The sequence below is a fragment of the Ceratotherium simum genome, chromosome 5 (assembly GCF_057802395.1).
Source record: "Ceratotherium simum simum isolate JZ-2026a chromosome 5, ASM5780239v1, whole genome shotgun sequence".
NCBI lineage: Eukaryota > Metazoa > Chordata > Mammalia > Perissodactyla > Rhinocerotidae > Ceratotherium > Ceratotherium simum.
Genome location: NC_141904.1, coordinates 36,990,378 through 37,004,335, shown reverse-complemented (window position 1 = coordinate 37,004,335; position 13,958 = coordinate 36,990,378). Strand labels below are relative to the sequence as shown.

The following is a 13,958-nucleotide window of genomic DNA, read 5'->3' as shown; positions in this document are numbered from 1 at the left end:
GAGGACATACATAAAACCTGCAATGGGAAAGAGAAAGACCAAGATGAAATAAAGAGATAAATAACCCAAAGGCAACAGAGAATTCAGAGGACGGGAGAGATCTAAGCAAAACAAAGCAAACTTGCTCAAATTTATATCCTTCAGAGAGATTTGAGAAGATATTGTCCATAAAATAAGAATGGAATACTTTGAAAAAGGAGCCATTCGAGAACAAGAAAGTTCTTGGAAATTAAAAATAGTCTCCTAGAAATTAGAACCAGAAGACAGAGATGGAAATAGGAGAGAAAAGATGAGAGATATAGAGGAACAATCTAGGATGTCTAACTGACTTATAAGAAGAAAAAAAATGGAGAAAAAGAAAATATCAAAGAAACAATACAGAATTTTTTCCAAGACAGAAAAGGATCTCTGAGTGGCCCAGCATAAAGAATATAAAAAGCATACGTATCCAAACACATCCTTGGATAATTTTAGAACATAGAAAATAAAGCATCTGCAAGTTTCTAGAGAGATAAAGCTGCTCACCTTTAAAAGAACAAGAAAAAGCTTGGCATGAGCCACATTGGATGATAGAGGACAGAGAATAGTACCTTCGGCATTCTGAGAGAAGATGATTTTCAATGTAGAATTCTATACCCATCCAAATTACCAACTAAAGGTGACATTTTCAGACCTTCAGAGATTCAGGGAATTTACCTTCCACAAACCAGTTCCTAGGAAGTTACTTGAGATTGCTCCAGTGAAATGAGATAGTTGTGAGATCCCAGAAGCAAGAGCTAAAAGCCAGGACAATAATGAGAAGTCCCAGAACATTAAGCCTAGAGGAAAGTCAGTCCCTTGGAGCAAGAGGACTGAGTGTTCCATTAGGGAGTCTTCTAAGGTTAAAAGAGATGTTCAGAGAAATTTGATACCATCCTTAGAAATTTGGAACAGCCTAAATAGGTGTTAACGTCAAGGGAGGCAGGAAAAAAGAAAGGGAATTAGAAACCCCAGGGGAGGGAAAAGAACACAAAAAGCTGAACAAGACAGAACACGCCATCATAGTATACACCACTTAGCTGTGCAGAGAACAATATGTACATAATTATAATAATGTGAGCACTATTGATTGATTTTGAATTTAGAGCCAATATACAGATGAAAGGAGAACTTATGACTGCAAGACAGACTGCTTTAACCTTGACGGTGTAAAAGTATCGCTGATAGTTGGGAGGTGGGAGTAGGAAGAGAGCTCAGGGAAGGATGCAAATAGCATTATCTTAAAAAGTGTGGACACAAAAGATAATGTCTTAATTGATGAAACTAAGAAATAAAGGTATAGGGTATTATTTAAAGCTACAAAGGTAACCAGTAGAGAAACCGAAAATGGTGATGTAACCATTTTGGCAAGAAAGGAAGATATCCAGAATAATAGATCTGAGCTAAATTCTCATGTATTAAAGAAACCAATGACAGTGTTTTAAATGGATCAAATAAGAAATAGCAAGTATAGTATTTAGAGGCCAAAAGAAGCTAAAATAGGACCAATTAAATGATTTTAAAATGGTTTCCTCTGAAGAACAGAACTAAGAGAATAGTGAGTCAGGGGACTGTTGCTTTTCATTATAACAGACTTTTATCCTCTTCTTTTTTATTACTTTTAAAAAAGGAAACCAAAAAAAAAGAAAGACAGAAAGAAATGTAAGGATCCTGCGAGATCCTAATGCAACGTACTTGGAGATGCTAGATGGATACAGACTTTTCTAAGACCTGGGATTTACATCTGTATCTTCTGATGCTAATATAAATATGTGTGTGTGTATATGCGTATTTAATAAGGTTTTATTTTTATTTTTTGACTTTTTATTTAAAAATAATTTCAAACTTACAGAAAAGATTCAAGAATAAAAATAGTACAAAGAACACTTGTATATTCCACACCCAGATTCACCCATGTCAGTATTTCACTCTGTCTGCTTCATCATTTGCCCCTCGCTGCCCTCTTGTTTTCTAAACCGTTGGAGGGTTGCATGCCTCATGACCCTTCACCCCTAAACACTTCAGTGTATGTTGCATAAGGATAGGTAGGGACATGCTCTTACATAACCACAGCAAGTTTAACATTGATACAAAACTTTAATCTACCAATAAGATTTAATCTACAAATCATGTTTTTCGCTAAAAATAGGCTACCTCCCTTCAGATTCTCTTTTGCTGTGTGCTTTTTTCCTGTTCTTCCCCCACTCCAGTCTTCTGCTGTCACCCTCATTCTCTCTACTTGTTTATGCTCTCTGTTTTGAAGTCTTTTTTCTGTAATTATTTGAATGATTCCTGGAGCTTAAAACACAGACATACCCATACTTAGAAGTAAAAACTTAACCGGATCCTGTTTTGGAGAAAGTCTTTTGTTCCTTTGTCTTTCCAAAAATCACTGGCACTGTCGTTTGATTCTTTGACCCTCCTTTTGAAAAATAAATTGTACAGATGTTTCTGAGAGTTTAACAGTTTTCTTTTCTCTCTTTTTCCACTGTGGTTTATAGTTTGTAAAAGTTCCAGAAGGTCCTATCCCTCCGTCCACACCAAAGTTTGCATATGGAAAAGTTGCTCTGAAAAAGGTAAGAAAAAAATAACAGAAACGTTGCAAGTGAGGAAGTGGAATTTTGCAGTCGTGAGTGAAAGTGTTATGCTGGGGAATCGGTTTGTTATTTTTCTGTGAATTTGTTTTCTGTGAGACTGATGGGGTAGACAATGTTTCTGGGAAAATGGGGACATGGGAGGCAAGAGGATATGTGTGCTGACAGGGTGAACAAATTGAACAGGAGTAGGTAGGCGTTCTTAGATCATTCAGGTCATTTTGGTTCTTTTATCAGTTGTCAAAAGCAGTCCCAGGAGCCTTTATGGGAATAACATGCTGCCTGGTTGTTATCGCTGGTGAGGTTCTTTCCCATAATTCACCTTTTTTTAGGGGGTTCTCAAAAGCCACAGGCATTTTGATAGGTCTTTGCCCTAAATTATACACTCCCCTCCGTCTCAAAATCATGTCCTAATTTTTGTGGTCTGTGGTTTATATGGTAAATGAGACATTGGGGGGAAAAGCTAGAAATTAATCACAAATAGGAGTTAAGGACATTTTATTCTAGGAAAAGAGAAAAAGAGAGAGATTTCATTTAATAGTCAGGAGTGACGTAAGCCAAAGTCAATTTGTTTTGACCATCTGTGTCTTCAGGTTTTCCCCTCTTATAATCCCTAACTCCTACATGTCTTAACTCACAAGAAAGAAAAAAAAGAACAGTTACATATTTCTTAAGAATCTTGACGTTCTAAAATAGCATCGTAAGTTTTTATCTTTATGCAAAATGCCAAACATGATTGTATAATTTTTCCATTCATGAAGCCCTTTGATATTATGGTTGGTTGCGCTCTGGTGACATTTTCCACCTAGTGTCAGATACGTGTGTTACATTCTACAAAGACTGTGGTCTCTCTGCCTGATAAGAATCTTGCTTTAGATTAGTCAGACTTTAATCACATTTGTAAAGGGAACACCTTCTACTTGTTCATTGCTAATGCTACTTAAGGAAATGGTTGGTTGGTCTGTTTTAGAGCTGTGAAATATTTATTTTTATGCAACAGAAAATAACTGCAAATATTTAATACAACAGCGTTGCTAAAACAAAGCTAGCCTAGTACCAAAAGCACATGCTGTTTACTATGAAGGAAAATTGTGAGCAGAAGTGGCTTTTCATTTTAACTAAATATATACAATTTAAGATAGCAACTTGGCATATAACGGAATTAAATTTATATAGAACATAATTATATAGGATAAAACCTTTTACTGTGAGTTGAATTCCTTTAGTTGTCCAAGTGGAAAAACATCCACGTGAGTAGCTGAATTGATGGAATTGTACTTCAGATTTTTTGTCCTGGAAAGTCCTGGGTTTGGAACCAAACCTAACTGCAAATTCTGGCTATGCCATTGCTCAAGTGAGCTTCCTTGAGTACCTGTTCCCTCATTCCTAACGTGGGGACAACAATGCCTGCCTCACTGGGTGGCTGTGAGGATTCACTGAGTGTGCCATCTCACCTGGAGTTTGGTAGGCACTGAGTGATTGGTAGCTGTTATCATTGTTGTTGCATCATAATAAGCATTCTGGGTTGCAAGAATCCACAATCGTTTGGATTACATATAAGTATTTATTGAGTGTCTACTATGTTCTGGGCATTGGGAGTGAGCACAGTACAGACCCTGTCCTTAAGGAGCTGACAGTCTGGCAAGGACAACAAAGGTAATCAACTGATAAATGATACAGGCATGGAAAATATGCTACGGACAAGTTCAGAGGAGGGCACGGTCATAGTGACCTCACTCGGCGTGTGGGGGAAGGCTTTACCGAGGAGGCAGCCTCTGAGCCTTGGTTTTTAAGGGCCTTTAATTACAGGAGGTTGTATTTGCGAATAAGTATGTCTGAAACTCTTTAAGATTGCCGTAAGTTATTTTTCATCAAGAGTTAGGGAATGGATGGAGATGATTGAAGATGACTGGGGGACAACGTTGAGTGCAATTTGAACCATTTAGGTTTATTTAGGAGTTTGGTCAAATCCACTGATGTCTTTGATAGTTTGCAAACAACGTTATCCTCTGCTCTGATTACCAGCGAGGGGTGACAGTGAGTGAATGCTGCTTGTGTTTCTTTTCAGTTAAAGACAGTGGAGGAAGCTCTGGGCATTCTGTGCCCCTCTGGACCCATAAAAAGCCTTTATCCCTTGACATTCATCCAAGTGAAACAGGTAGGCCTTCAAAGGTAATGCTTCACCTTTTTTATACTTGCAAAAGTGTGCTTTCTGCTCTGCCTTGCAGTGCCTGTTCTAAGTGGAGGGACCAAAACAAGAAGCAGATAAATCAGACGCGAAGTAAATTAACTGTGGATTTCCAGGTTCCCTTTAGCTTTAAGTACTGCACAGTGGGCTGGTCTTTCCTATATTTTTCCCCCATTTCGTATTATCACTCAAATAGGTTTCAACATAGCTCTCTACAAGCTATAAATTGAGTACATTTCTGATCTAATTAATCTTTATTACTAGGTACCAGAGGAAAACCACTGCTTTCATACTCAAAAAAAGACAGTTTAATTATTTGTCCTTAGTTAGTTCAAAGGTGTAGGGACAATGTTCTTAATAGATTAGGTTCTTAGAGATTCATTTTCCGGCTTTTGAAGAGAACAGAGAACAGAACACGTCACGTGTGTGTGTGTGTGTGTGTGTGTGTGTGTGTGTGTGTGTGTGTGTGTGTGTTTAATCTCCAGGCACTGCCACATCTTTATTTTAAAAGTTTTTCCCAACCTTTTTTTTTTAATTGAGGCAACATTAGTTTATAACATTATATAAATTTCAGGCATACATCATTATATTTTTTTTTTACCTTTTTATTTCGGAAAATTTCAAATCTAAAAAAGCTGCAAGAATAGTACAGCAAACATCCATGTAGCTTTCAGCTAGTTAACACTAGCCTAACCAAGTGTTAAGAGTTGCTTCCCTTGGTTTATCGTTCCCTGTATCTGTGTGTAAAAAAAAAAAAAAAACTGCTGTTTTCTTTTTAACACTTGAGTTAGTTGTCAACATCATGACACTTCACCCCATATATTGCAGCATATATCTTTTAAGAAGGACATTATCCAGCATGACCACAACATAATGATCACACTTAAGAAATTTAGCATTGATTTAATCCTGTTATCTAATATACGTTCTGTAGTCAAGTGTCCCTGGGCATTCTAAGATCATGCATTGCATTTAGTGATAATGTCTCTTTAGTCTTCTTCCATCTGACACTGTCCTAAGTTTTTTTGGTTTTCTCTTCTCTCTCTCTCTCTCATGACATGGACATTTCTGAACAGTTCAGGCCAGTTGTTTTATAGAGTTTATAGACTGCCTGTCACTGATTAGGTTCAGTAAAACATTTTTGGTGCGAACGTGACAAAGGTGATGTGTCCTTCTCAGGGCACCACGTCAGGATGCCCATGAGGTCGGTTTGTCCCTTTGTGGCGATGTTAAGTTTGATCACTTTGGATCTCAGCCCCATTTTTTGAAATGGAAACTTATCTGGGTCCTCCTTTCTGACTTTCTGTGGAGATCACCTTCTGGAAGCTGTCTGAACGATAAGGTGACATAATAATAACATATGTAATCTTAGTTTAGCGTATTTTGCCTCCAGTTACTATTTTTACACTTGTGATTTATTCCAACAACTCTGGTTTGTGAAAAATAAAATGAATAAGTAAGCTCCCCTCTCTACTTCTTCATTAACACTGGGTAGAGGTCTTTAGTTCTAGCGCACACTGGCTGTATGTCCATGTCTTCATCTGTAAAATGGAACCTGCCTTCTTCACCTGGCAGGGCCATTGAGCACATCAGACAAGACATGGACACTAGAGCAGTTAGAACCTGGGAAGTGAATTTCAGGTTAATGTATAGACCCTTGCAGTTGTAGTTCTTTCTCAAACCCCTTCTGCTTTCTGATCTTGGCCAAGGCAGTGCTCTTGGATTGGGTGGGGCTCCCTGGGCCTTGGCTGTTTCGGGTCTGGGACAAGCCCATGGAATATTTATTCCCAGGGAAACCCATGGTGGGCACAGCTGCAGGGCGTGGGGTGCAGCCTTGGTACCTCTGAAGCTGCCCCCACCCCTGGCCTGACCTCGGACGCCTCAGCCACACCTTTGCAGGGAGCAACACAGCTTCTGCTCCCCTCCTGGAGGCTCTTCACTAAGTTTTCTTACCACCTTGGTGACTTTCAACAGAAAAAAACAAGAGAGAGGGAGATTTGATGTCTAGGAGGGAGGCATCCTTGTGTTTGAAGGTTTGAATGGCAGTACTAGTGGCGTTTGTTGAGTTCAGCCATTTCCTGCAACACAGGAACTGGGTTAATGTTTTTTTCAGCTCCTCTAGATCACCTTCCACTTGCCTGAGGTGCACTTCCTTGCTTTCTGTGCCCTGAAGTGGGAAACTTTTTCTCTGTCCCACACTGGAATTCTATTTGGATTCTCTTCTGTGACTCAGGATTAGGTCCAGCTCACCCTGGCTAATGTCCACAGCAGGAAAGTCACTAAGTGAGGCTGTGGGTGCTGTTTCTGCTGAGGCTGATTGGGGCCTTCCTTTCAGACCAAGGATAGCAGCATCTATTTTCTGACATAGCAACCGGTTACACCCCCATCTCTCACTATCTGTGTTTCCCCCCGCTCCTCCACTTTAAACAGTTTCTGATTGACTCTTGTTTTGTATGTGAGAGCAGATTTAGCCCAAGAACCTGGAGAATGTTTAACCGAACATTCTTGGCTTTGTTGTTGATGGTTTTGTTTTTTGAGGTAATATAAATCACCTTTTGATATATGTGATAGGATCCCCTGAATTATTTTGGGCAAATCACTTAACACATTCCAGAGTCCAGTTTCCTCGTGTGGGAAAGGGATCTTTGCTAACATGCTCTTCAGGGTTCCTTGCAGTTTCCTGCTGTGATAGTTATTCTATGATCTAAAAATGTAAGCCCGTTCCCTTCTTTCAGATTGAATTTTTGCTAGAGGCTCAGGAAGCATTTCATTCCTTATCGTTTTAGAAACGTCACTTCACATAATCAAAGGTGACCAAGTTCTCTTAAAATGAATGGCAAGAGTGATGTATTTTTCTTACATTCTTTTCTAATCAGTATTTTGGGTTTGTGCTGTACCGAACAACACTTCCTCAAGACTGCAGCAACCCGACACCCCTCTCTTCACCCTTCGATGGAGTCCACGATCGGGCCTATGTTGCTGTGGATGGGGTAAGAATTGGCTCTGAACTGTGTATGTCTGCCCTAACAGGGAGATGTGTGGTCTATACTTGGTAACATGGCATTCGAGGCCTTTGCCCATCTTTCCAACCTCAGGCTCCGCCCTTCCTCTTAATATCCCTTAGCTGTGCCCCTCGCTTCCTGATGTGGCCTCATTCATCCTCCTTCTGCCTGGAACACACCCCGTCTCCCATCTTAACCTGGAGGGCTGCGCTCAAGGCCCTACCTTCTCGGAAACCTTCCGGGTCTCCCCAGTCCAAGGCCATCCTCTCTGACTGACCATAGCATGTCACCCTTGTCCTCTTTGCTCCTTGAGGACAGGGTCCATTTTGTACGTGCCAGAGCGGTGGTTCATTTAACTTTGTGCCTTCATCCTGCGTGACAAATTATATTCAGATTGTTCGTGATAATTATAGCTAAAATACGCAAAGAACTTTGTTTCATAACAAAGTAAATATACATTTTAGGATTTCCATTCCTCTCACTGAAACAATCATGTGAAAGAACACATGAAGAGATTTTCCTAAGCAAGAAAATTTGTTCAGAAAATTTAAAATTTAAAAATTTCCATTCTATTGTCATCAGCGGCTTTAATTCAGTGGAACAAGTTTCTAAGACATTCTGTATGTGCTGATGGCAGTTGTTTCTTGGATTCCAATTTAGGGGTTGTCTTAGTGAATTGTGGTCAGCATAGCATCAATTTTTGTAAAAATCTCACCTTTTAAAAAATTAGGAATATATTGCTGCTAAAATACCTGTTGTTTTCCCTCATTCTCTTATATAATTTTTGTGGTTAATGTAGCATATCAGGTATTTTGAGGTGAGACTACTCCACCTAACTCTCTGATTTTATCTCCTTTATCTGATTTTGTCTTGTCTCTCCATGTTGTTTTTAAACTACTTTTTATGACTGCCTTTTGTGCTGGGAGAACACGTAGCGGTTCCTGTAATGGGAATCCTCCCCTGGAATTTTTTGCCTCCATTCCTTTCCTATTAAAAATAGATGCACAGCAAAACATTCCAGAGCAAAGGAAACCAGCCTAGACCTTTCCTTGCTCTGAGCTGTGTCTGGCGATTTTCCTGTTTAGAAAGCATTGATTGGAGGAACTTCACCACCTGACTGGTGACTTGGGCAAAGGGGCCATCAAAGCATTCTCTCCCAAGTTTGGTGACACTTTACGGCAGGAAAACAAGTGCGGAATTAGCTAGCGAGCTGCCTCTCTGCTGATCTTCTCACCCTGGTTAATTCTTGTTTGGCATTGAACCCACAGGTCCCCCAGGGAATCCTTGAGCGAAATACTGTGATCACTCTGAACATAACAGGGAAAGCTGGAGCCACTCTGGACCTGCTGGTGGAGAACATGGGGCGCATAAACTATGGCAGATATATCAATGATTTTAAGGTAGGACCAGCCACACTGTCAGGACTGAGATTCAAAGATTGACAGTACTGTACCTAAGCTATCCAAGGAAGTCTTTGTAAATCCATTTTAAAACTCTCACACATACATTCTTTCCCTTCAGCCCTGTTAACATAGAAACAATTCTTAAAAGCACGAAAACTTTGCCAAGTTTCATGAGTGAACCTACCCTGATTTGTTTTGCAACCTAGAACTTGGGTTATTTTGAAGACTTGCATTCCTCTGCAGGTGATGAGAAAGTCGAGACAGAACACTTACCTTGTGTTGAGTTCGGTTATCCTGTAGAAAGAAACAGAAGGAGGAAGTCACACTGCTGGGCTTTTCCTTTGCTTAAAAAGCCCACCTAGCTCACGAAAGGCACTCCCTTGCCCACAAAGCTAGCTTATCGTTTCGTCTGCTCCCTTTTCTGGGTGTGGACGATCCGTGACAAACTCTTGGATTGTAGAAAGCCTGTTGGATTGTAGAAAGCCTGTTCCCTTGGTGCACTGGGTCTCACCTCTATTGGTTACTCTGTGCCCAGATGTCTAATTCCAAATATGTTTTCCTAACACATTTGTGTAGAGCATTATTCAACAAACATTTGTTAAGCTCATACTCTATGCGAGATGCTCCATGAGGAACTTTGGGGATGCAAAGATGTTGAGATACAGGCTGCCCCACGAGTAGCTCACCATCTGCTGGAGGAGAGAAGGCCTGTACCAAAGAAATTATGGCACCACCCCATCTAGGACAGGACAGATGTCTGGGGCTATTTCCTGATTCTTTTTTTTTTTTTTTTGTGAGCAAGATCAGCCCTGAGCTAGCATCCATGCCAATCCTCCTCTTTTTGCTGAGGAAGACCGGCCCTGAGGTAACATCTATTGCCAATCCTCTTCCTTTTTTTCCCACTTTTTCTTCCCAAAGCCCCAGTAGATAGTTGTATGTCATAGTCGCACATCCTTCTAGTTGCTGTATGTGGGACACCACCTCAGCATGGCCCGACAAGCAATGTGTCAGTGCGCGCCTGGGATCCGAACCCGGGCCGCCAGTATCGAAGCACGAGCACTTAACCGCTAAGCCACGGGGCCGGCCCTACTGTTGGTGTTTCTTATCCCAATTTGCTTTTCCCAGGAATCAGGGCTGGAATGCAAAGACGCCTGAAGCCTTTCCTCCCCTGCCCCCAACCCCAGCTCATTGCTTTGTTTCTCCTTTGCAGGGTCTTATTTCTAACCTGACCCTTGGTTCCAAAATCCTCACAAACTGGATGATCTTCCCACTGGACATGGAGGATGCGGTGCGCAGCCACCTGGGGGGCTGGGATGGCCATGACAGTGGCTGCCGTGATAAAGCCTGTGCCCGCAGCTCATCTAACTACTCACTCCCAGCCTTTTATGTCGGGAACTTCTCCATTCCTAGTGGGATCCCAGACTTGCCCCAGGACACCTTTATCCATTTTCCTGGATGGACCAAGGTATGTGTTTTCATGGAAAGTGTTTGAATTCAGGTCTCAAACACCTGGTTTTCAGTGTCTGATCAAGAATCAAAAAGAATTGCTAACTAGATGTTTTGTGACAGTTTGGGAGTGAAGGGTTCTCTGTGTTAGTTTACCCATTCCTCAGGAGTGGGACCATGGCAGATCTTTGGGGATTCAATGACCAGCTGGAAGGTGTACCATCTGCCCCATTTTCATTGACTGATAACTTCCTTTACTGAATGATGGCTTTCCTGCTTCCTCTAAGAAAAATCGTGGCCCCTTTGAAGACTGATTATGAGGGGCACTTCCTCTTTATCCTGAAGAAAATCTGGTCCAGGCAAAGGGGTGCATCTCTGGGAGAGCCTGCTTTTCTTTTGTCCATGCCTAACCCTGTACTCCTATAACACCCCCACTTTCACACAGCCCTGTGCCCTGGGGCATCCACCATTGTCTGTATGATCCTCAGCTCTTCCTAGTCATTCCTCTTTATTTTTTGAAGACATTAGCATGTCTTCCTTCACCATTATCTTCTCCACTTCAAGTCCTATTTTCATCCTAGATGACCTTACCATGACTCAGTTATTAATTCAACAAATATTTTTCAGTGGCTACTACGTGCCCAAGCTTGGTGCCAGGCACTAAGGATACAATAACAAATAAAACCAGATATGGTCCTTGCCCTCATGAAACTTAAAGTCTAGTTGGAGAGGCAGACCTAAATCATAGAATCACCCAAATTAAATGATAAAACTGCAGCTGCAATGGGTGCTAAAAAGAGATATGAGGGTTGATAATTGGGGCATTTGACCTTGTCAGGGAGGTCAGGGAAGCCTTCCCTGTGGAGGTGATGCTTGACAGAGATGTGAAGGATGAGAAGGAATAAACAGCAAAATGGGAAGGAAAACATGTTCCAGGCAGAGGAGATAGCATGTGCAAAGGTCATGTGGTTAAGGGAAAATGGCAAGTGTGAAGAACTGATAAAGGACCCAAATGTATGGAACACAGAGAAAAGGGAATGTGGCTTAGACAAGAGGCTAGAAAGTGGGTAGAGACCAGACTGGGATAGGCCTTATAGACCACATTAAAGTTTTGTCTTTGTGTTGAGAGCCATTGAAGTAGGAGAGTGATTTGATGTGATTGTGATGTGACAAGCCTCTCCGACACCAGTGTGCAGAATGAGTTGGGTGAGGGTACATGTGGATTCAGGGAAACTATCTAGGAGGCTAGACAATAGTGTCATTGAGAGACTAGAATAGTGGTAGCCAAGATGGAGATGACATTAACTATTTGAGAGATGTTTGAAGTTAAATCAATAAGGTGTAATGATGGATTGGATATGGGGTTTTAAAAAGAAGGACATATCCTGGATGACTCTTAGGTTCTAGGCTTGCAACTGGGCAGATGGTACCGTTTACTGGAAGAAGTTTCAGGAGATGACTTGTGCTGGGAGAGCAAGATCGTGAGTTTCACTGTGGACAAACTGAGTTGGAGAGGTCTTGGAGAAAAGCTGAAAGAAGGTACTAGAGAAGATACTGGAGGAGGGCTGTTGGATCTATGAGTGGGGAATTCAGAGGAAGGATCTGGACTGGGAATATACATATGAGATAATTTATGTATGGATGGTCATTGAAAATGTGAGATGGATGAGGTCCTCTAAGGAGAGAGGATATGAAAGGAAGAAAAGAGAACCTAAGGCTGATATTTGAGAGGTGCAAACATGAAAGAGTGAGGAGGAGAGACCAAGGAAGTATGAGGAAAACCAGCATTTATGCTGCCGAGAAGACAAGATAAAGGCAGAAGCACTTCTACCAGATTTACCAACAAGGAGGTCACTGGGACCCTCAGTAAGTGCTATGCCAGTGGAGTGAAGCAAGCCAAATGCATTCTACTGAGGAGAGGAGGGTGAACGCATGAACGTAAATATGGATACTTGAATACAAACATTCTTGGGCCGGCCCCGTGGCTTAGCGGTTAAGTGCGCGCGCTCCACTACTGGCGGCCCGGGTTCGGATCCCGGGCGCGTACCTGACGCACCGCTTCTCTGGCCATGCTGAGGCTGCTTCCCACATACGGCAACTAGAAGGATGTGCACCTATGACATACAACTGTCTACTGGGGCTTTGGGGGATAAAAATAAAAAAAGTTTAAAAAAAAAAGAATATAAACATTCTTTTTGAGAAGTTTGACTCTGAAGGAGAAGAGGAAAAAATATATTAATAGCTGTAAGAGAAGAGGGCAAAAGATGCACATGACGTGTGTGTAATAAACGCCCTTTTTATTTTTTGCTTTTTAAATGTTTATGCAAATATATTTTCATTCTCTGTTTGAGGTATTTTCTGATTTCCCTTATCCTTTCTTCTTTGACCCATAGATTATTTTAAAATAAGTTGTTTAATTTCCATATATTTGTGGGGGTTTTTTTTAGCATATCTTATTTTCATTGATTTCTAATTTAATTCTTCTATAAAACTTCTAGAAAAAGGAGAAAAATCTTCATGACCTTGGGTTAGGCAAAGACTTCTTAGATTTGACACCTAAAGCATGATCCTTAAAGTAAAAAAATTGATAAATTGGACTTCATCAAAATTAAAAATGTTTTCTCTTCAGAAGACATTATTAAGAAAATGAAAATCCAAGCCACAGACTGGGATAAAATATTTTCAAATCATATATCTAACAAAAGACTTGTATCTAGAATATATAAAGAATTCTTACAACCTAATAATAGGAAAACAAACAACCCAATCAAAAAATGAGCAAAGGATTTCCGTAGACATTTCACCAAAGAAGATATATAAATGGCTGATAAGTACATGAAAAGATGCTTAATGCCAAACATCATTAATTATTAGGGAAGTGCAAATCAAAACACAATGAAATACCACTTCACACCCACTAGAATGGCTATAATAATAAAAGATAGACAATAACAAATATTGGCAAGGGTGTAGAGAGAAACAGGAACCCTCCTACATTGCTGGTGGGAATGTAAAATGGTATGAATACTTTGGAACACAGTTGGGCAGTTTCTTCAAGGGTTAAACATAGAATTACCATGGGACTCATCAATTCTACTGCTAGGTATATAACAAGAGAAATGAAAACATATGTTCACATAAGGACTTATACACAAATGTTCAATCAGCATTATTCCTAATAACCAAAATCTGGAAATAATTCAAAATGTCCATCAATGGATGAATGAATAAATAAAATATGGTATAGCCATACAATGGAATAGTATTCCATGGTAAAAAGGAATGGACTACTGATACATGCTACTAC

The 13,958-nt window shown here is 40.5% G+C and overlaps 1 protein-coding gene across 3 annotated transcripts in view; it reads left to right on the top strand.

Moving 5' to 3' along the window:
• Positions 1–13,958, top strand: part of GLB1 (galactosidase beta 1) — a 95,176-nt gene that overhangs the window by 64,584 nt on the left and 16,634 nt on the right. For all 3 annotated transcript variants that reach the window (XM_087430677.1, XM_004419466.3, XM_014790182.2), the window contains exons 11-15: positions 2,520–2,594; positions 4,681–4,770; positions 7,677–7,790; positions 9,071–9,202; positions 10,416–10,670. In XM_087430677.1, coding sequence (XP_087286803.1) covers positions 2,520–2,594; positions 4,681–4,770; positions 7,677–7,790; positions 9,071–9,202; positions 10,416–10,670 — 666 coding nt within the window. The remainder of the gene's footprint in view (positions 1–2,519; positions 2,595–4,680; positions 4,771–7,676; positions 7,791–9,070; positions 9,203–10,415; positions 10,671–13,958) is intronic.